Source organism: Periophthalmus magnuspinnatus, chromosome 22 (assembly GCF_009829125.3).
Source record: "Periophthalmus magnuspinnatus isolate fPerMag1 chromosome 22, fPerMag1.2.pri, whole genome shotgun sequence".
In the NCBI taxonomy this organism is placed as follows: domain Eukaryota; kingdom Metazoa; phylum Chordata; class Actinopteri; order Gobiiformes; family Gobiidae; genus Periophthalmus; species Periophthalmus magnuspinnatus.
In genome coordinates, this window is record NC_047147.1 from 3969849 (window position 1) to 3994417 (window position 24569).

General features: G+C 37.9%; 1 protein-coding gene across 1 annotated transcript in view; it reads right to left on the bottom strand.

The window, feature by feature from the left end:
- Positions 1-20393, bottom strand: part of mideasb (mitotic deacetylase associated SANT domain protein b) — a 40333-nt gene extending 19940 nt beyond the window's left edge. The window contains exons 1-3 of the mRNA XM_033988042.2: positions 20044-20393; positions 5875-7270; positions 8-259 (exon numbers count right to left, since the gene is read on the bottom strand). Coding sequence (XP_033843933.1) covers positions 8-259; positions 5875-7122 — 1500 coding nt within the window. The 5' untranslated portion in view covers positions 7123-7270; positions 20044-20393. The remainder of the gene's footprint in view (positions 1-7; positions 260-5874; positions 7271-20043) is intronic.
- Positions 20394-24569: the final 4176 nt, after the last annotated feature.

Here is a 24569-nt window from a genome sequence, read left to right on the forward strand (position 1 = left end):
ATCGTACCTGTTCTGAGTTGTCTGAAAGAGAGTTCCTGAGCGACCTCCTGCGGGTCACTATCACCGAGGGCTTGTGATCCAGTCTGCCCAGGTCTCGGCTCCAGGCTGAGACCAGAGCTGGCTCTTCTCTGGACTCTGGGGATGACTCAGGTCTTCGGACCGGGACTGAGACTGGGATCACAAGAGGGACTAGGCCTTCGTCTCTGGAACGCTTTGAGTTTAGACCCTCCTCTGCAGGACTCCAGGGTCTGTGAGGGTCCTGAGAAATAAATAAATAAATAAATAAATACACACACATCTAAAATTAACAACTGTGATGGGATTTGTGAAATATAATTTGTCATTCATGAGGAGTTCTTACACTTTAGATCACCTTTCAACATATTAAAAACTCTTGAGGGAACAATATTATAACATGGAAGAAAGCTTCAAAAAGTGCATTTTGTATAATACCCATCTTTAACCATAAAAATGACAAAGAAACGATTCTACTTGAAATGTTGTAGTTTACCAAAATGCAATCAGTAAAATAAAAAGTCATTAAGTCTTATGTCTCCTATATTTGGGCTGATCAAATTTTCATCAAGATTCTATCATTTCTACTGTTGCAATTGACAACACTAAATAATAGTATCTTTGATGTTACTATATGATCTTATAATAGTTCTGATGTAGACCATTTAAAACTATCCAAGGAAGGTCCTATGTAAAGTACTAAGTTTCAATCTTAAGTTTTACCATCGATTAGTGTCTTGATATCAATTTTATTTTCACATTGGCCACTGCAACCCCCTTTAAATAATTGTAAACTTAAACAGACATAGCATGTGCTGTCCATTCACAGCCTCTTTGAAGCCTGTAGTAGTACGGGAGGGAGTGTTACAGGTGGTTATGGTGCAGCTCTGAGGTTCATGTGACCAGGGACATTCTCCACATTTTTGCTTTGAGTCAAACCAGAAACACGACAAACTTCACAGAACAGAACAGAAGAGAAGGCGAGGGCTGGATCAGAGAGACTGCAGCGCAGGAGAAACAGGCAGCACTACTGTACATTCAAAAGGACAAAGACAATTAAAGGGAGTGTACCACATTTTTTAAGTTAAATTTTTATGTATTGTAAAAGCAGCACTTAGGGTCAAAATGAAACAGCTGTGTTCCATCTGCATCTATATATGAAGCATTTTATCATTCACACACCAGGAAGTACGTTGTTAGCATGCTGTATGTATATGTACAGCTATATGTCATTTTTGTGGTGAAGGGTTCAACACCTGCTTAATTTACATGTTATAGCTTTAAATTCCTCTGTGGTCTGTCTTGTAAAGCGTTTTCTAAGAGTATCAGGAAGTGGACAGTTAACATGCTAGTTTTTGTTGGCATTACCATAATGGAAAAACTCTGCTCTGGCCTCTATAAACCCTTTTTGCAACTTTCAAACTCATTGTGGTGAATAATTAGGATGCTCTGAATGCATAAGGCAAGTGAGAAGTAACTTTGGACCACTGCAAATCATTTCAAATTAACTAGTTCTGTTTTTCACATTTTTAAGATGGTAAAAATCAGGCACAGCACTTTTAAAAGTTGATTTGTGCAACATTCTCTGCGGCCACATCCCTCTGAATCCAACATGTGGTTTTGTTGTTGGTGGAAAGACCCAGAGTGCTCCAAAAAAGAGAGAGATTTTCTGCTGAGCTTTGCACTCTCTCTCTCTACCCTCCCCCTCTTCTCTTGCTTATTCACCCCTCTCTACTCACTCTTCTTCTCTTTCTCTCTCCCCCTTCTTTCCCCCTCCCCCTCCTGTTTTTCTTCTTCCCCCTTCCCCTCCCTCCCTCCCTCCCTCCCTCTCTCCAATACTTCCCCACTCCTCCTTCTCTCCCCTTTCCAACCTCTCCCTCCAATCACCTCTGCTCTCCTCTCTTCCTTTTGCTCATCTCTCTCCCTTCTTCTCTTACTTTCTCCATTACTTTCTCCCTCTATCCCATCTCTCCTCTCATATCTCTTTCACTTTCCCTATCCTCTCTCTCTCTCCTTCCTGCCATCTCTTGTCCTCTCCTCCTTCACTCATCTCCCTACAACATAATTCTCCCCCACTCCCACTCTGTCCTCTCCCCTTCCACCCCCTCCTCTCTCTCCCCCTTTCTCTCTCCTTCCTATTACCAACCTCTATTCTCCCCTTTCCCTCCGTCCATTACTCCGTTTCTCTCCCCTCTCCTCTTTCCCTCTCCTCCTTTTCTCTTTTCTGTCTTTGAACTTTGTGATTTTTCTGGTGGGGGAGGTGTGTGTAACCAAACACAGCTCTGTCAGATCCACTGTCCCAAAGGCAAAACCAGGGCACAGACTCACTCCCTCTGAGCACACCAGGCACTTTCACAACACTTTTCAAGCAACAGGAAGTATTCCTACTAGTATCGAAATAATAGCTGCAGGCGCTGGGCTTTAGGTAGTGACGATTCAGATGAGTGAGAGAAGAATCCTTTAGGTTTAAACCAACTGTATTTGAGCCATGAAACTGGCAACTCAAATAAGAGACTCATGCTAGAATCATTCTGCGGTCTGACTGGATCTGAAGCGTCTTGAATCACAAAACCAAATTATAACATAAGTAAATGGGAGATCATGTCTAATGTTTTAGTAACTAACAATAAATCAGCATTACAATTGTTATCAATAAAAGCTGAACATACCAAACACAGTTAGGTCAAGTTTATGAAATTTAAAATGTAAATCTTATATACACTTCCTTTAACAACATGCGTTTGTTCTATTCTTATCTTTAATCAGCTCTTTTTGTAACATTTTGGGATGTTTTTTATTATAAACAATATATAACTCAATAACTCAATATTCAAACTTTGTGTACTTTTTTTGCAAACTTTTAGTAAAATTCTGCAGATTTATTGAGCTCACATTAGCAGAGTACAAGTATGTGTTTTGATAAGGCTTGGTCACACCTCAAGCACAGGCATGTACACACTGTACACGCAGAATACACACAGTACACACACACAGTACACACAGAGTACACAGGAGGTGTTGAGTGAAATCAGCTTCGTTCCAACACACACAGTTGGCAGAGCTCCTGCAGCAGCTGGGGCAGAATGCTCTTGCACAAGGAGCACAAAACTACCAATGCAAAAAAATATGACATATATCTAAAACAGGGATACTCAGCGGGTGTTTTTCTCTAAAATGTGATGATGTCATTATACTTTGCCATCACAATGTGAAAATTTCAAATTCGATACTGATACTAAAGAACAGATTGATTCCAATATCACAATGAAAAAAACAAAACACTATTTAGACAAAAGAATGTCATGTTAACATTAAATCGTAGTACTTTCTTTGATATTCCCATGTGGCCTTATGTGCAATCCCTCAGTGTCCAGGGAGGTCCCACAGTGGTCCATGGGTGTATATGTGTCTATGATGAGAGTTCTGATACAGCTCAGAACTATTCAGGAAAGGCTCATTTCAGTGTGAATGTTTAGTATCAAATACTTTTGACAACTCTAATTTTAACCGAAACCAGTCTAGAAATAATACTGCAGTAGCATCCCCAGCAGCAGTAGCAGTAAAAGTATTAGCAGCAGTATTAGTAGTAGTAGTAGCAGTGTTAGCAGTAGTAGTAATGTTACATTAGCTGTAATAGTCGAAGGCGAAGCAGCAGTAAACTGTCTATAATAAACTTTGTTAATTTTTTTTCCAAATAAAAAGATGGAAAAAAAACATTCTGTACTTTTGGGATTGTGTTTTATGGAAAAGAGATCTTACAAATCTATTACTCAGCAAAATGAGTCATGCTGATAAAACCACCCTGACCTGAAAAAAAGGACAAAAGTGTAGAAAATACTGTTTTTATATGGCTCATTTTGTAACTGTGTAGTTGAGATGATTTAGAGCTGCAACTAGGGCTGCACCTATCAATTATTTTAGTAATTGAGTTATATATTGATTATTTACTTCAATTAATCAAATAATCTATTCATTTTTTACCTTCCATAAAATATCCTTAAAAGCATATTATGGTGCACACACACTAACCCAATAGAATCATGCCCAAGCACAGATAGTCCCTAAATCACAGTAGTGTGAGTTTGGGACTTTTGCCCGGTTGGAGGAGGTGGACCAAAGCACAGCACGGTCGCTCATGGACGCACACATGTGCCATTTATAAGCCCTGTCTTGTGTGCGGAGAGAAAAGAGGATAAGAGGAAAAAGTGAATGTATTCTGCTCCAAAACTCACAGTGAATCCGCGCTCACCTTCAGTATGGACTGTGGACAGACACAAGTATTGAAGCCTCTTCTCCTGTTTAACCCTCGCTGCTCCACAGTGTTTAGTCCATAAACTCAGGAGGAGTATATCACTCATATCTGCCTCACTATTTAAGAGATATTTCAAGGTGCTGGACTTATTTTCTCTGCTAAAGTGTGAGTGAGGGCTATTGAACTCTATGTAATCGTGCATGAGCACAGCTCAGTTTACTGTCTAATCTAAACCACAATTTGAATTGACACAATCAGCAAATCACAAAGGCTGCATGTAATAATTTCCTTCACAAACAAAATATTCTTATTCTGCAAAAAAAAAAGCATATTCATATTTCAGTTTTTTTGTCAATTCTTCTGGATGTGTTTAAAATGTGAACTTTGAAAAGACTCCTCTTATTAAAACAAATCACAAATGGCAGGTCTTATGTTAATTAGTCTGAATAATGAGTGAGGAGGAGCACTGAGACCTGGCCTACATTTAACTAACATGAGAGTGTAAACATTTGGTTACAGTAACCTCTTCCTTCCTCTAGTTTAGCATTAGCTTTAGCCTGTTCCTGTTTAAACACAGTGAGGCAAGAGCCATTGCCTCAGAGCTTACACAACTGTAAATAAGAACTGTGCTTTGCCTGTCAATAATATAATGTTGCCAGATTCTGTCTAATTTGAACATTACAGAACAATGGTTGTAAAAATGAATTGGTTAATTAATAAATGTGGCTACAGTTCACAACACAATATTAATCTAAATGTTTTTGTCATATTTTACTTTGAAGGCTACTCACACTGCAGAGGACTTATAATGTATGACACACTGGAAATCAAACGAATGAAAGTGAAATCAAACATTTCACTGTTGTTTGGCCATGATGTCACTGTCAATAACAGTGAGTAAAACTGTGAATGTTCTTCTATCAACAATTCTAAACAAACATTAACATTTGACTATGTTATAAATAGTAACATTGCACACTTGTATTAAGTATTTCCCAATTTTTAAATGAACAGTACATTAATTAACCATTTATAATAACTCCAACTAAAACATGACTGCTGTTATTATCATTACTATACTACATAATTACTATAGGGTTGTCAGAAGTATTAAAAATCATATCCTGATCAACATTAAAACATAGTCATAGTCATCAATACTAAAAAGTCACACTCACCAGACAGAAATAGACCTTTACTGAATAGTTTTATAATGATGTGTCTCTGTATGTTTCACAAGTATTAGACACATGCACACTGAGGGATTACACACATATAAAACAACACAGTAATACAAAAGAAAGTACTACAACGCTGAAAAACTAATGCTGAAAATAACATTCTGTAGTTGAAATAAAGAGTGTTTTTTAGTATCATCGCTATTGAGTATCGAGTCTATTCCTTACTATCGAAATTGAGTTTGAAATTTTAGTATCGTTCTACTATAACTACTACAACTAATACCATGTAAGAAAATGTATTTACTACAGCAAAAGCACAAGTGAGTGGAGGTGTAACTGTTGCCTTGTTACATAATCTTACACAATGAGATATTTTTAGTACAACGCGACAACAATATTTTAAAAAGCACATCAGTCATCATTTACCTTCACAAAGTTGGACGGCAGCGACTCCATCTCTGAAGCCTTCTGCGCCAGCGTCTCTAAGTTAACTTCCTGTGACACCCTCCTCTTCCTCCGGGTGCTCTGAATGACGCCTGTGGGTGCTCCGTTTTGGATTTGGGTGCCCTGATCCGGAAAAGAAGCCGACAACGAAGAAACCAGGAACGGATTTTCCAAGCTCGGGGCTCCTCCCTCTTTCGACAACCGCCGCGATCTCCTCAGTGACAGCTGCGGCGATGTCGGTTCACTTGGTTGAATTTGGTGTAGCAGATCTATGGTTTGTTGTTGCGGTTCAGGTGTTATATCTTGAATTATCGGTTCTGGGATTTTCGGGGGAGCTGGGAGAGTGGATTCATTCGAGTGCACGACTACAGGCTGCTGAGCTGAGGGGAAAAAGTCATGCATGTTTTGTTGGTTCAAACGCTGATGCGGCAACTGCTGCAAGTTCAACCTTTGTTCGTGCACCAATTGTTGTTGCGTCGAACTCTGGCTTTGTATTATTTGCACTGGATTGTGCGGCAAAACGTTAGGCGCTTTGCTCTGATAACTAGGAGGGTTGGGAAGAGCTGAAGTAGTCCGATTCCCTTGAAACGCTGGGTAAAATGACGAGAGATGCGTTTTAGGCTGTCCGAATGCTAACTGGAAAGGCTGCAAGACTGAACTACTACTGCTAGCATTGCCATGTTGTTGTTGTTGTTGCTGTTGTTGCTGGCTAAGCGTTCCTGGTTTTAACGTGTTCTGAAATGATTGGGAAGGGGGCTGAGTGGACGTGGGATTTGTTAGAGGGGGTTGCTGTTGTTGCTGTTCTTGCATTGACTTTACAAACCCCACCTGGCTCCTCGTATCTCCCATAAAATTTGCGTAGTTGGACGTCCAGTTAGCCATGCTGTTAGTCCAAGCTGCTTGCCTCTGCTGCTGCTGTTGTTGCTGCATTGCTTCTTGTTGCGACCACTTCATCGGCACAGTTTGTTGATAATGCCCTCCCCTGCTTTGATCTCCTTTATCTGGGCTAAAAATAACCGAATTTAAATACATATTGTGTCCGTCTGTGTTAGAGTTTGCTGTATTCACGGCTTCGCTTTGCCCAGGATCCACAGCGTTCCCGGTTTGGAGATAGTAGTCCTGCTGGTGTTGGGATGCCTCCTTCATAGCTTGTTCTGTGAAAAATGTTATCCGCTTTCCCGTTCGTTTAGCGCCTGGTTTTTGCGGGGCGGGTTCATTCATGACGGGCATCAAGAAGCGAAGGAAAAGTTTTTAACCAACCATCCAAATATGACTGTGAAGACTACATTTAAGTTCAAATGTCGGGTACTATTTTCAAACATTCGTTGCAAAAACTCTTCTTAAAGTTGAGTTAAGTTCTTTGTGCATTTGTGAATTCCTGCACAGAAAACAAGAGAGAAACAAAAAAGTAGGTTAGATGCAAGATTGAACAATGAATTTAAAATGGATAAACGTGTTAGTAAGTCTAACTTTTCTGTTGGAGGATTAGCCACCTGCTTGTTGCATGGAGATGTGCCCAGGATTTTTTCAGTATGGCATTAAGCTCATCAGCAATTCCACTGACACTAATCATGCACGTTTTTCAAGTTATTTTAAGCAATAAAAAACTCCCTTAAATGAATAAATGCAATAGATTCAATGCCATTCAGTGGAATTTTTAAGCAAAACAATAACATCTCCATAGAAACGAGTTGGTGGCAGACCCCCTACCAGAAAAGTTACAATGTGCAACTTTAAGTAAAACAGAAAGACTGCAGTTATTTAGGTAATATATAGTCCTAAATGCCCCCGTGTGTCTTATTCTGTGTAAAAGCTGCTAACACCTGTAGTTTAGAGCTCTACAGATGAACAAATATGCATGGAATTCTTGTATTAGTTTAATGGCTAACGTACCTGATAAGGCAATAACATCTGCTAAACTAGAATGTTAAGTATTTCACTAAAAAACAAAAATTAATAGTACAGGATGTCACTTTCTGGAGGTGGCACATCATCATCATCAAGGAACAATATTTCCATGGAAACAAGCAGGAAGAGGCCCTTCTTCAGGACAGAGTAGGGTTTGTGGAGATGCAAGCTCACAGTAAGGACACGCCTTTTTCAGTGCAGTAAACACAACCAAAATGGGAAAAAAAATAAAAATAATAATAATAATAAAAACACAGACTTTTATAGAGGCTAAAAAGTTACGTACTATGGGTTTTAATAAATGTCAATGAAAAGAAAATAATAGAATAATAAAAAATATATAAATATTTTACTGCACTGTAAACAGTTTTTAACCTTTAATGATTTCAGAGTGATAAAAATTTGTACAGTTGTAATTAAGCAATTAACAGTCCAAACCAAATGATACCTTTTGAATGCCCAAAAGTATTCAAAATGGCATCTATAAACAAGGAAACCCAGGAAAAAGTTGTCTTTTTTTGCTACTACTACTACTACTACTGCTACTGCTACTACTACTACTACTACTACTACTACTACTACTACTACTACTACTACTAATAATAATAATAATATCTGTGTCTGTCCTTCAGCCGTCCAGGTTGGTTCCATCGCAAACAAAATTGAATTCTGTCAACTGGACACAAGTTTAGAGTTTATATTTATACATTTTTTTACTTTTGTCCATTTGACAGATTCAATACTTAGATAATCAAAAGAAATTATACTGAGATATGTAAATTTTCAGACACCATAAAATTAGCTACTTTCTTCCAAACGATCGAACAAACACCAAAGAGTTGTGTTGTGACTTTAGGGCAAAATATATTGTTCCATCTTTCATATATTGAACGTTAGGTCGATATAGTAATTATCATGACAAACCTTTTTTGTCAGAGCCAAATTTAAAAACATGGGAATTTATTCATGTGTGCAAAATATTATAGCATTAACTGTCTTGCAGGATCAGGTGCATGATAAATGATTGTCCCATCCCTATAGGACAGTGGACTACAGACCTCAGATTATTTTCAAGTCCAAATTTTGTCAGGTAAATAAGACTATAGCTTCTTTGCAGTTTTGTCTCATTAGAAGAAAAAAATATACAGTGATAGTGCTGTTAAAATATAAGTATAAAACTGTTCATGAGGGTTCATTTGTTTATGTGTTGATCATTCAGTGTAGTTAAGACTATTCTTCTTTCAATCCAGTGCAAACAACTCTGTCTTTCACACAGTTTCCCATCAATAGAATAGACTATGACGCCCCCCATTGTCTAAAATTCTCCCTGATAGTCTAAAAACAACATAGACTAAACACTCACATGACAAAATCTCACTTTGTTGCTCCCTGTATTGTCATTAACATGAAAAAGTAACTAAAATGTTCAAAAAAGCTGTGTAAGTATAAAATACAGGCAATAAGTGACATTTAAACTCCACAAATTGTATGGAAGAAAATTATTAATACAGAAAGTGTTTGTGCCACCATAGTATGAACAAAATGTATGGGAAACACTGGCACACATGTGCAGCTCTTCTACAGTAAATAAGCCAATGGAGTGATGTGAGTCACCCCTTTGAGCGCCCCGAGCTGTTTATTATTACAAATCCAAATGCACAACAATTTTCCAACCATTTAAATTAAGCTTTGGGCCAAATTACTCTGGAATAATTACCTAAACAAGAACTAATTTAACGAGTTTCACTTTTTGGGGCATGATAAACATTTTTGCATGTTGAAATTGCTGCCTCCTTGTTCAGTCCTGGTTTAGTCCTGGTCTAACCTGGTTTAGTCCTGGTTTAGTCCTGGTTTAGTCCTGGTTTAGTCCTGGTTTAGTCCTGGTGTAGTCCTGGTGTAGTCCTGGTTTAGTCCTGGTTTAGTCCTGGTGTAGTCCTGGTTTAGTCCTGGTTTAGTCCTGGTTTAGTCCTGGTGTAGTCCTGGTTTAGTCCTGGTTTAGCCCTGGTTTATAGGGGTGTGAATCTTTAAGTCCCTGGTGATTTGATTTTGATTATTGGGGTCCTGATTCGATTCAAAAACAATTCTAAATTCAAATCTGAAACTATTTCTAATTCAAAAGATTATTTATTTCAAGTTTCCTGTTGTAACAATCTGTAAACTGTATATCCAGACAAAATAGAAGTGTAAGGTAAGAATCAGAAAGAAGGTACTTGAAATTGTATTTATTTATAGGTTATTTTCTTTTAGCTCATAATTCAATAAAAATAATAGATCAGTTCAATCATTATCGTCCCAGTTAATTCATACTGCAGTGTTTAAACTTAAATATATAGGCCTATTTGCCAAAGATAAATACATTTAATTGCATATTTATGATAAAAGGAGCTCTGGCCCTTTAAGTCCAACAAGTTGTGTCTGTAGTTAGCACATTAGCTTTCCTTCGCACAACAACAACATGGCAAACAAACCACAGAGCAAAAGTGATTCAAAGTAGCTCTAATATCCCATTTGTCTCTTTTCTGTCTCTTTGTGGTCTCACAGTGTCCTCTGTATGAGTGTGCGTGCCAGTGTGCTCAGGGACAGTCCGCTCCAGAGTGTGGAACGATGGAGAGGCTTAAAGAGACAATGACTTAAAAAACACAGTTGTTTTGATGAATTTGTGGCATAGCACGTTTTTAAAAGCATTTAATACAACACACAGGCTTATTCCCAGTTTACTGACGAAGACAAACGCCGTAAACTCTAAAAAGGCAAGGAATTATAAGGGGTGGAAACACTGCTATTAACATAATTTAAAATTAATTTTTGAACATTTGGAATCGACCCAGAATCATTAAGATTTAGAATCAAAATCAACAGCACTACAGCTTTAGTCCTTATTTAGTCTGGTGCAGTCATGGTCCTGTTCAGTACTCCTGATTCAAACCTGTCCAGTTCATGCTTAGTCTAGTTACTACAAGTTTAGGCCTGGTTCAGACCTGGTGTGGTCCAGATTTAGTCCTTTATTCAGAGTAGACCTGCTTTGTTCCTTATTTATCCTGGTTTAGACATTACTTTACACCTGGTTCAGACCTGGTTTAGACCTGGTTCAGACCTGGTTCAGACCTGGTTCAGACCTGGTTCAGACCTGGTTCAGACCTGGTTCAGACCTGGTTCAGACCTGGTTCAGACCTGGTTCAGACCTGGTTCAGACCTGTGTGACTCAGAGGTGAAATGTGCCCTCTGAACAGGAAGAGCAGCTGAGATGATGGCACCATGACTCACAGAACAACAGTAAAAACAATACATATCTACACACTCAGATCAGACACAGGAGGGACAGAGTTGGGCTTCCCCTTAAATCACAACCGTTTTGTCATTAAAAATGTCAAGGACCAAGTGAATTATTATTACTGCAGAAATCTGTTGCAATTTCACAGTACCTGCTGGGTTTCAGATGACATTACAACATTCTACTAGTCAATGCATGATTTGGGGAAAAAAAACCTAATCAGTTTTTTTTTTCTTTTCTGAAAAGCATTTCGATTGCGATTAGATTTGCAATTTGTTTTCAAAACAAAATTCTGTTCAAAGTTCACATTTTAACCAGAGGTATTGACAAATGGACTGAAATGTGACCTGACAAACTAATACAAGAATCACATTTCAGAGCATGTTTTTACAGATCAAAACTACAGGGTTAGACACTTTTATGCAGAATAACACAGGACAGTCTTTGTGGAGGAAAATATTGTACTTGAAAATTGCAGCCTTTGTGATTTACTAATTATGTACACTCAAATTTTGATTTGATTGAGAATAATCTTACTTTAACACAGATGGGAGAATGACATCATCATATTACAGAATCTGAAAACAACCAGTGGAGACACAGACAGAAGCAGGGACAGAAAGACTCTGACAGCAGAAGTAAATCGGGCAACTGGGAGGAAACCTCAGCGTACGTACTGGCCTGGACGCACAGCTATTACTACAACTACAGTGTTACCCGATCATAATATATTAGCGAAGAATTAGCAAATAAGGAGTAAAGAATGCTCTGTAAAACTAAATGTAACACTAATTAAAAATCTGATCAGGAGGATGGGATGTGTGGACAAAACAGGAATCTGCCCCGAACTATTCATTGACTGATTTACTTCAACTGATAACCTTCAACTGAATACAGTGTATTGTTTCTGTGTATTATTACACTGCAATGGCAAATACATTCTGATACTTTTATTACTGGTTTAGCCCTAGTTTAATCCTGCTTCAGTCCAAAATAAGTACTGCATGGTTCTGTCCTGGTTTAGTCCATGAATCCCAGCTCAATAACTGCACAGGTTAAGTCTTGGGTCAGAAAGCTGGACTGCACGATATTAGAAAATAAAACAATTTGTAATATATTGAGTACAATATCAATATTATACCAATGTTTTACTATACTTTTTGATCATTTCAGTTATATTAAGGGGGGCCTATTATGCAATATCAACGTTTTAGAGCTTTTAAGCATGTTAATTGTTTCCCCTCACTATTTACCCACTTGAAGTTGTATTTGTGATTTGTGCATGTCTGAGCAATAGTTAATTGCTTATTTTCAAAACTTAATTTTGTTGATCAGCTCCGTCTTCACCAGCACTGGTATATGCCCACTCCTCTGTACTTACTACATATTCCAATTTTATTTTCTTAATCAGCAGCGGTCATTTGATCTCCTTTATCCGGGCATCCCAACAGTCAAGCCATTTTGGTACAAATGAGAAAAAAAATCCACAGCTTGTTAGCGTGACCCACAGCTATCCACTGGATGTGCTCACAGCTTTGTTGTAAGGACGTTAATGGCAACATCAGCTCCCATTGGGCAATGCAAGTGAAAATCAGCAGACATCGTTCTCTTATTAAGTCATTTTAGATGAATTATACATCATAATATAATAATGAACATATTATAACTAACATCTTCTTTAAAACAAAAACGGCATGTTTTAATTTACTAGTACAAAGTCTATCAAATAAAAACCAAACCTAACCTTATTTAATTTTTCTATTAAAAAAATCTGTACATTTGTGTCAGATGGGGAACCTTGGGTGTTATTGTGATATAAATATTGTATAAACCAAAATTGCAATCTCGATACAAGATATTGTGCAGCCCTATCAGAAAGTGTCCAACCACCTGTCTAAATCAGTAAAGGGTGAAATTACCAAATAAGACCAGTAGAATTAAATTGCTACTTAAATTTCATGATTCCTCTTTAAAACATGATGGAGTATTGTGACCACATTGTGTGGGAGCCATGCTTTGCTATCGCTATGGGAACCTCACTCATTATCAATAACATAATCTGGAAGCAACTGGTTTGGAGCAGATTTTTGACACAGCGTCATCTGCCAAATTCTGAGAAGGCACAGGGATCCCTGCTGCTCTTGTAAAAAAACAAAAAAACTCTCCAAATGTGCTCAAAATGAAAGCGGTCGATAAGCCACCTACTACCACTACCTACTGGACCAGAGTTACATAAAGCTATCCAAGGAGCATGCTAATTCATCTATTTGTGGGTTTTCATGACTTTTTCCCATTCAAAATATATAATATTTAGTTTTAAATTGTTAATCAGTATGGCCACAGAACAGTCCTAATTTTTCACCATTCACTTGGGACTAAACAACCCCTCATAGATACTGAGCCCTGCAGGCCAAGACCCCAGCTGCTCTTAAGTCAGTCCTGAGTCTTACATGGGGCTTAGCTACAGTTGAAACCAGAAATTTATATACACTATGTAAAAAGACACATGCTTTTTTTCCACACTGTCTGACAAGAAATCAGACTAAACCTTTCCCGTTTTAGATCAATTAGCATTAACAAAATTATTTCTATTTCCTAAATACCAGAATAATGAGGGAAAGATTTTTTTAATTTTTCATTAAGTCAAAAGTTTACATACAGTAAGATAACTACATTTAAACTATTTGGGAAAACCGAGATGATGATGTCATGTCTTTGGAAGCTTCTGATTGGTTTATTGTCAACATTTGAGTTAGAAACACATCTGTGGATGTATTTGAAGCACACCTGAAACACACTGCTTCTTTGTGCAGCATCATGGGAAAGTCCAAAGAAATCAGCCAAGATATCAGGAATTGTGGACTTCCACAAGTCTGGTTCATTCTTGGGTGCAATTTCCAGATGGTGAAGGTGCCACATTCATCTGTTCAAACAATTATACACAAGTATAAAGACCACCAGAATGTCCAGCCATCACACCACTCAGGAAGGAGACAGGTTCTGTGTCCCAGAGATGAACGTGCTTTGGTCTGAAATGTGCAGATCATCCCAAGAACAAAAGTAAAAGACCTTGTAAAGATGCTGCTGAAGCTGGTAAGAGTGTGTCATTATCCACAGTGAAACAAGGACTGTACTGTAGGAAGAAGCCATTACTCCAAAATAAACATAAAAAGCCAGATCACAGTTTGCAAATGCAAATGGGCATCACAAAGCCCTGATCTGAATCCTATTGAAACTGTATGGGCAGACATGAAAAGCATGTGCAAGTAAGACGGCCTACAAACTTGGCTCAGTTACACCAGTTCTGTCAGGAGGAAAGGGCCAAAATTCCTGCTAACTATGGTGAGAAACTTGTGGAAGGATATCCAAAATATCTGACCCAAGTCATACAGTTTAAAAGCAATGGTACCAAATACTAATGAAATCTATGACTTTGAACAAAGTAATGAAATAAGTAATTAAGTCCTTCTCTAATTTTTCTGGCATTTAGCAAATAGAAATCATTTTGTTAATCCTAATTGACCTGAAATAGGAGAAGTTTAGTCTGATTTCATGTCAGACATTGAGAAAAAAAGGGTATGTATGTGTCTTTTAATACAGTATATGTAAACTTCTGGTTTCAACTGTATGTCGGACGTAGTGAACTAAAGTAGCAGTACTTAGTGCATCAGCTCAAGTTAAGACCAGTTGACACTGCACCTGGTCATAACTTGTGTGTTCCCAACAAAATAGGAATTCTGTACTTGCTGCCGCTGTTGATCTGTTTTGATGCTCCTGTAGTACGGATGTTTTTATATCTGTCCTGCGCCGCGACTATGTCACGCCATTGGGTGTGTCTTGCTAGACCTGTGTCATGTCCAAATGCGACCTGGACCGTTTGTAATCGAAGCGCTCCCGGCTGGAGGTGCCCACTCTCCAACTGTTCCATGCCAAGGCGGCCCTAAGCGAACTGTGCCAGTGGAAATGAGGCTTAGGTGAGTGTGACGTCACCCATAGCGTTCGGTTCCAGTCAAATAAGGCTAGCAGTTATAGAGCGAATTTGGAGTATCATAGCAACATAGCAAGAGAGGATTAATACGCAACTTTTAAGACCAAAATGACAAGCTTGACAGCAGCAGTTACAGAGAGAGTTGCAACAGATTTTCAATGGAAAGTGAATTGGAGTCGGAAGCGCGCCTATGGTCATTTCCTATTTGGAACACGGCAGCTAGCAGGTTAGCTATGTCCATTTATATAAACGGTCTATGAATTACACAAAAACACTGAAATATGAACTGACAAACTAATACAAGAGTCACATTTCAGAACATGATTGTACAGACAATCACAATCACAAACTACAGGGATGCAGTTTTTGTGCAGAATAAGACAATTAAATTATGAGTATCATAAGCAAAGGATGCACAGGGAAGAAAATTAACACTGCCTGAGACTGTACCTGTGCAATTTCAAATGATTATGATTAGCAAAGCCTGCAGTTAGTTAGGTAATATAATGTCTTCTGCAGATTGCAGAAGTGTCCCTGTGTCTCCATGGGGTCTTATTCTGTGTAAAAGTTGTTAAGCCTGTTGATTAGATCTCTACAAACATGTTCTGAAATACACTGAATTATTATTAGTTTGGAGACTTTATCACTACATTTTTCCATATTACATACCCATGCAAAACCCCCACAAAAGCTGCACTAACCCAGCACTAAACCAGGTAAAACAAATTCACAGGACTAAATCAGGTCTAAGCTAGGACTAAACCAGGATAAATACTGACAACTGCAGACCACTGCAAATCACAAGAGCTGCAGTTCTGGAGATGGTCTGACTTAGTTGGCTTTCCGCTTCTTAAATTAAATCAGTCAGTAGTTGTAATGCAATGGCGGATATGCCTCATAGGGTTGAATCATATGGAGAAAAAATCTAATTGTGATTTTTCTGTCAAGCAAGCATTTTTTGCAATTTATGTTTCAAAAACAGGATTTTTTTTTCAAAGTTTAAAATGCATCCAGGAGAACTGACAAAATGTTGAAATTTGAACCAACAAAACAATGCAAGAATAAAATCTCAGAACATGTTTTGCACAGATCTAAACTACAGGGCTAGTAGTTTTATACAGACTAAAACAGGAAATTTTGTTGTTTGTGGAGGGCATTATGGCACTTCAACAATTGTAATTTGAGATTTACTAATTTCCTCCATTCAAATTGTGATTTTGATTGTGATTAATCTTGCAGTACTAAAGCCTAAATACTTGCACTATGACTTGGCATTGACAGAGAACTGACAATTGTCACCGTTTGCCTGTGGAGGTCTGAGGCAGACCTTAAAATAGACGTCTGCAGCTGTTCAAATTCTGCACTGGCCCTGGGCTCAGAGGCAGGCACAAAGCTAGGGTGACTCTACAACATGCATTTAACTACAAAACAACAGCACGAAATATATTGGAAAATTGTGATGAAAAATAATAAGAATATTAAGAATCAGATGGTTTTGGACATGCTCAAAGGAAGGATGGTGGCTGAGGAAAAAAAATTACGCAATGATAAAGAAATGTGAAATCTGAATCTACTTAGGTTTAGACAGGGTTGTGCAATTAATCAAATTTAAAATTATGATAATTACTACGCAGTTACTAATGCAAATAATCACTTCCTGTTTAGAATGATATGTATGCTCCTTCTGCCTATCAAAACCTGGAGCAAAGCCACTTTTCTAATAGACATAATCAACATAACATCACACAACATATACTTTCTCTACAAGTTAATTTTGACAGTATAGAAATGATTGTTTGAGGTTATCATAGAAGAGAGGGTCAGATGGAGCAGAGGATGTAGAGAACAGGGTCAGATGGAGCAGAGGATGAAGAGGAGAGGGTCAGATGGAGAAGAGGATGAAGAAAAGGGGGACAGATGGAGCAGAGGATGAAGAGGAGTGGGTCAGATGGAGCAGAGGATGCAGAGGGGAGGGTCAAATGGAGCAGAGGATGCAGAGATGAGAGGCTAGACATAGTTGGCAATGGTATGGCATGGTTTTCTAAAGAGGCTAGGAATGCTTTTATTTTATGCTTGTAATTAGGTCCCATTTAGCTTCGAGGTGTAATTAAGGCACAATAGCTCCTTACAATATCAGGCTAAATAAACAAATCATTTAAGTGCTAAGTGCTAATGACTAATAGGCTTTTGACTAATACCTCATATTAAATGGAATGCTAAACTTGCAGGGACGCTGTTATTGCTAGCACAGCAACATAAAAAAGCCTCTCTCTTAGCCCCCCTTTAATTATTTAGGTAATGTAATGTCGTCTAAACTGAATCTCCTTGTGAACCCATGGTGCCTAATTCTGTGTAAAACCTGCTAAAAAGTTGAATAGTAATCGATACTGAAACTAGTATCAAAATTATATACTTATTTGAGCAAGTATCGAGAGTAAAGAGTGCTGTTTTTCATTGAGTATCAATGTTCCTTAGTATCAAAATAGAGTTTGAAATTATAGTATTGTGACAACACTAGTCTCCATGGGGTCTTATTCTCTCTAAAAGTTGCTAACCCTGTAGTTTAGATCTCTACAGGTTCTGTGATGCATATAATAGCTTGTACTAGTTTAGCAGTTCATAATTACTTCATCTATCTACCAGTTTTGCAATACAACTTTCATTCAAATCACAAGCACTTTGACAATTTCCTTTCACTTCCTAATTTGCTGAGTGAAACTGCCTTGTTATGTGCCAGTGTTACCTCTTAGCAAACATGTAACATTATTCATCTTAAACATTTTACACTGCATTTTTGCAATTGTGTGGCTCCTTCCTCTAAACAAAACTGTCTGGTAACTAACTTACTTTCTACAAGTCACAAGTATGTCAAAATATCGCCACACAATTTACCAATAGCTCAATCAGCAATGCCATTTGAAACCATTACTTGCACGATATGTTTATAATGCATTCCTGACTTGTTGATGAGCCTATTGTAAGCTGTTTGATTGTATTGTTGTATTATTGTAAGCTAGTAAAACAAGTATTACTAGTATCAATGGCCAGTACGATTGTGATTAATAATATCACGATAATTCTTAAAGTTGCTGAAAAATGTTATAGATATGAAGAATTATAATTTTCTTGTCCCATATTTAATTATACTTTGTTATAAGTGAAAACAATAATGTTTCAGAAGAGATCGTCATGGAAAAGTAGCTTTTTTCTGCACATTCAGGAGACATAATGGCAAAACAGTTGTTGGCGATTATTACGGTTACATCAAATCTGCCATGAACGATTATTGTCCACCCTTTTTATCACAATAAATAATATTATTGTTTATTATCCCATCTCTATCAACATCTCATTTATATTTAGAGTCACTAGTACTGAATTGTCTATTATTGCTATTACAGTCAACAAAACTGTCTTAAACCTCACTTTAATCAATGCATTGCTCCTTATTTAAACACTGACCACTGTCCATCTGCAGTTTGCCATGGATCGTCCTTTTTACAAGTTGCAAATATGTCAAAATATGGCCAAACTATTTACCAATTGCTCAATCAGCAATGCAATTTCAAACCATTACTTGCACAATACTTTTATAATGCATTCCTTAGCCTAAATGTTGCATATTATGAGCTAATTAAACATTTATTAGTATCAACAACCTTTACAACTAATTTATACAATGTTGAATTGCCTTTTATTGCAATTATTGTCAATAAAATGGACTTAACCCTAGATAACACAAGTAATGCTTGCTTACAGCTATGTCTTTCTACGTCACAAATATATGTCAAAATAGGGCCATGCAATTTATTAATAGTGAAATCAACTATGCACTTTCAAACGATTACCTGAACAATACTTTTATAATGCCTTCCTTAGCCTACATTTAGCATATTATGAGGTAGTTACGTAATATGTAACTTTTTAACTGAAAAACAGAATAATAGCAAATTCTTTCATTTTGCTTGTGTTTATTGCACTTAAAAACTAAGAAAAACATAAGTCCTTCCTCTGAGCGGGCTTGCATCTCCACAAACTTATTTGGCCTTGGGGGAGGGCCACCATCTGCTTGTTTCCGTGGAAATAGTGTTCCTTTGGCTATAATCTTCCATAGTATGGCATAAATCTGATCTATCTCCATGGAAAAACGTTCTTAAGTATGGTTGTAGCTTTCTATTTCCATGGAATCCTGCAGCTCATTTATATATATTGAAACGGAGTTGTTGTTACAGTTATTATAAGCAACACAATTGACTTAACTGTAGCTTTATTCAATGCATTGCTCCTTATACAATATTTAGCACAATCTCCCCTTTGCCTGCAGCTTGTGTGCACCATCATTTCTCTTCTGCACATGCCCTTCGTTGCAGCCATGTTGTATTGAAGCGTTGCACGTAAACACGGGGTTGTTGTTAGTTGCAGAAAGCTTTAGACAAAAACATTGGAGACAGGGACCACGCTGTTGCACGACTGGTGACGCATCATCGTGCAAGCTGGCTTTTAGACCTAAATAAACGAGCGACACGTTTTTAAATTGGCTTACAAAACATGTCAGCCGCCCTAATCCACCGTTGCTTCTTAATTTACTTCGCCTTGAGTGGCACGAAGTGTAATAACAACTAGAAAAGCAAGGCCGCTGCGATGCAAGAGAGAGAGAGAGAGAGAAAGTGGCGACAACGAAAAACACACTCGCGGATAGATGGTTGAATGACCCCCTCCCTATTCTGCTTTTATGAATCCTCTGGAACTATAAACGATATATACGAAAGATTCTTTGCTGCATGGTATGAATGGACAAGTTTTATTGCCAACAACGTGTAAAAAAGTGCAGCTAAATGAGCATAAAGCTGGACGTTGCCCGAACTTGCCCGGTGCGTCACATGCGCGGATTGAGACGACGTAAACAAAACTTTGAGTGCAGATTTTACACGCAAAACAAGCAAGAAATCTAAAACAAAGGATCAAATCGTGGCTTCGTACTCACCACTATCGTACTGGAAGTTGTCAGCCGCACGGAGAGGCACGGAAACGGGGAGTGCTTTGCGTTCCGCGGCGGTGTATCTCCAACAAGACAGTCAGCGATGATTGCACGCATCCCCGGGGTTGAGTCATGCTACACCGCTGACATCACTCCTTCTCCCTTCGCTTTCCTTCAAGTGCAAAAAGAGAATACAAAACAAAAAATCACGTAAATACAACGACTTCCTGGTTCGGTGTGCGTCGTCGCCAATGCGCAACGACGCGACCCAAATCCGCCGGCGCTCTGTTGCACGCTATTGCACGATACGATTGCACAAACTCGCGGTGCCAATGCGGCCTTTTCGCTGTAGTGTAGTGAATGCTAAGCTTGTCTTGTGATGTGCAGACAGTGCAGAGAGGAGCACAGTGTAGCCACGCCCGCTTCCATGCCCCAATAAGGACTTTCCTCCTCCGCGTAAGGAGCGGTAAATTACGGAGCAGGATCCCGGTCAGTCCATGCGGGAAATTCCGACACACCAACACCCCCTGTGCTCATGTGCACTGTGCACACGGGGCTTACACGAGAGGAGGACAGAGGGACCGAGCGTGCAGGCTGTATTCAATAAAAGTGCTCTTGTACTTCTAGTCAAATGGTTAGGTTAGGCTGTATTATTCACTGCATATTTTTAGTCTTCAACTTTGAGTTGCAACATTGAAATTTACCCTACTGTGTGACAATTAAAGGTTATATTATCTTTGTCTTGAGTCCTCTTTTTAATTTTAAATAAGATACTTATCTGCACCTAAAGATGCAACTTTTAGCCTTTGTTTCAGTTAAATTTAGGCACAATATGAATGGAAATTTTGCTTCTACAAATCTACTACTACTTAATTTGCAATATTATTTATGTATATTTTATTACTATTTTCTATTGTGCTAAATGAACTACTGCAACCTACCATACTTATGCACAATGTTTGTTAAAAATACACGGTGTATGCACTTTTCTCAATTTCCTGCTCTTTTGTTGTGTTCATTAGTGATGTCATTTAATTGTAAATTTGCAATGTTTTTGACTCATATTTGACCTTCCAATTACACTACTCTGTGAATAGGGGTTAGTCTACATATTGGCACAGGAAAGCCAACTCTTACTCATAGACGGTTCAGATTTTTGGTGCAACAAGAATCAATGAAAGGCTGACTAATCATGAGTCAGCACGTTACCTTATGTCCAGTTTCATTTTTTTGGTTATTTATCGGACTTGCAGAGAGGATAAAGCTACAAATAACACCAACTTCCTCATTATCGGACAATAAAATGCTTTCGGATTAGATACAAAGAGTACACAGCAGACTTATTTTGACCTCCAGTGTTGCATATTTAATATATCTGTACTGGGGCAAGACAAGACTCAAATACATGGAAAAACAATCATATAGAACCTTTAACTTTGTAATGTGCACTGTATGGCATTAATTTAATCTTCATGGAGACAAGCAAGTGATGCCACAAGGCCAAGTTGCAGGTCAGATCTGTGGAAATGAAACCCAGCTCACAGTAAGTATGTATTCTGTGATATACTCAGTTAATCTCCACAGATACAGCCATATTAACTAACTATTCATAAGTACTTGGGAGTCTATTAATTTTTTTGCATTTGCCCCAAAGGTCAAATATAGGCCACAGTATAATCCCCATGCAATCTAAAGTTATGGCATTTCCCACAGCCACACCAGGTCCATGAACGCAGCTCAGTTTCAGTTTTATAAATAGGCTGCGTTTCTTTGAGTCAGGGGAAGTAATGCTGCGTATGCTCGACACTATCAAGGCTCTATGTGTTGTAATTGCCACGAGATTTGCAATTTGTCTTTTCAAATCTGGATTCAGTTCATAGTTGCATTTTAAAACATGCCCAGGAGAGTTAACATTGTAGAGAAGATTGAAATCTGAACTGCTAAACTAATCCAAGAATCCCATGTGTTTGTGTAGAGGTCTAAACAAAAAATAACTTGATTTTTCTTTTTTTGGCATATAATTAATTGCAAATCTTGATTCAACTGTGATTAATTGTAACATTCACATGGAAATTTAAGTAAAAGGTAGAAATTACTGGTACTGGTAGTTAGTTATACAGTAGCAGTAATAGTAGCATAGTAGTAGTATATGGCACAGTATTATTAAGGGCATCATGGAGGCATTGTGGATTGTAGTCCTACCTCACAGTGAGAAGTTTCCATGTTCAATCCTCACACCAGTTAGGACACTTCGACAGTATATGCTCTCCTACAGTTTGCTCTCGTTGTATCTGTGCAGGTCTCCTCTGGTACTGCTGGTTTCCCCTGTCACTAAAAACATGGACAGTGAGAGACAGGACTCCTCTTTAGAACCCAGTGGGACTTTCCTGGTTAAATAAAGGTTAAATACATGTATCAAGTGACAAATCCCATTGCTAAACACTTCAAACTATTAGTTTTGCAGTAGCTGTACTACTAGTACTACTACAGGAATACTGCTGCAAGAACCATGATTACTACTATTACTTATAGACTAACTTTACTGATGCATATTCCACCAATTCCTCCAAGGGAAATTACTTAGTTACAATAGCTCAAAAATACAACTTCTTAATAGATACAATTCATAGTTTATCAATACTGTCAATGTCTTTTTATGTCTACAATGTAATAACAATATTTACATACCAAAAATCAATCCTTTTTCAAATTAATTCTTCCACAAAATGGTCATGTTCCCAGAGATAAGGCAGAGTATTAAAGTCTAAACAAGGCTAAACATTTTTAAATTTTAGACACTCTTGACTCACTCACTCTTATTTCTGTAGTAATAACATGACATTCACCGAAATGTTGGTAAAGCCCCTTGATTCCCCCTCTGCCCCCACATCTCGCTCTTTAAGGAAAACAAATGGTGACTCTTGTCTTCTTCTCGGTGAAAGTCAGCCACAAAAACAGCTGAAAGTCAACAAAAGTGAGTCACCATTCACAAATCACAAGCCAGATGCTTTCACTACACCACACTAACCCTGACCCTGTTTTGGATCAACTGAAAACATGTTACTTTTTTAATTCATGTTTATTTTGCAAACTAAGGTTACATATTGTTATTGCAACTACTGATCATGCATGGGTTATCCCTGATCACAAGTTTGGTCTTATTCCTGGTTTAGTCCCGAAATATTTATCATGGTTTTACATTGGCCAAGTGTCAGTTTGTGAAGGAATGTTGGAAAATAAGTAAAAATAAATTAAAGTAAGATGTGTGTTCTAAAATATATAGCCATAGCTCATGTGCTAGGGAGACTCCATCCAAAAGTCTGGCACAATTTATGCACAAGGAACACATTTTTGCAATTTAACAAAATAAAATGTTCACATATTAGTATTTATCAAATGCTAAATATTATGTAAATTAAACAGGTTTGTCCCAGTGAGGTGTGATGTCATTATTTCCAATCAGAAACTATTATTTTTCTAGTACTTATAAAATATGTCCTCTGTTTGCTGTCCTGCAGGGTAGTGGCATTTCTTCCTAACAATCAGCAGCTTTTTAATCATGTTTTTTATTATTGAATAATGGTTACATGATATTTCTGACTCAAAGTCAAGTTATTTTGAATAAATGCAAGGTAGTTCAGAGAAGAGGGTGAAGATAGGGGGTGGGTGAAAAGTGAAATTTTCTGATCATTCAGGCCTCGAATGCAGGACAATACAAGAGTATTCAAACATGCAGGAATCAATCAAATGCAACTCTGTGTAAAATAGTGATGAGGGAACATTATCACACAGATTATAGCATAGCTAAAAGCTCATAAAGTTGATTTAGCATAATGTGTCTGTGTAATCCCTCTGTCCTGCAGGTACACAGTACACATAACCATAATACGGTTGAATGTTGTTATCACGGCCATCAATCTGATGTAAACTAGTCTGGTTCTTTTCTAGTCTTGGTTTAACTCTGGTCTAATCCAGGTTTAATTTTGTCGAAATTAGTTGATTTTGATGTGCTAATAGTCACTAGGATCACGGTTTTGTAAAAATGCCCCTTACAACCACAATCATTTTTACAGTGTAAGATATAGAGGCTTCAGATGCTATGCTAAATGCTACTATTACTTACATATGTTTGATCCCAGTGTGAAATACATTATGTGAACATACAATTAAGAACTCACAGTCTCTTCTAACCCTGCCTGTATACTCTGCGTAACAATCAAATAAGGACACAGTTAAAATGGCTATAAATGGTGCTATATTAAACAGCTGTGTGATGTAGCCACAAAGATTTTTTAATGTCCAAAAACCAAAATATTAAAATGCTCTGTCAAGTGGTAAACTAACAGGGCACACCCAACATATTTATGCATATGTTGAACTTGTAGTGCAACTATAACTAGTTGCACTGCAACTTTTCTGCTTGTCTCCATGGGAATGTTATTGCTTTACCTATTTGTGGAGAAATGCAAACCAGTTACACGTAAGATCTGTGGAGACTGGAGAGACAACACCACTCAGTTGTTGTATTGTTG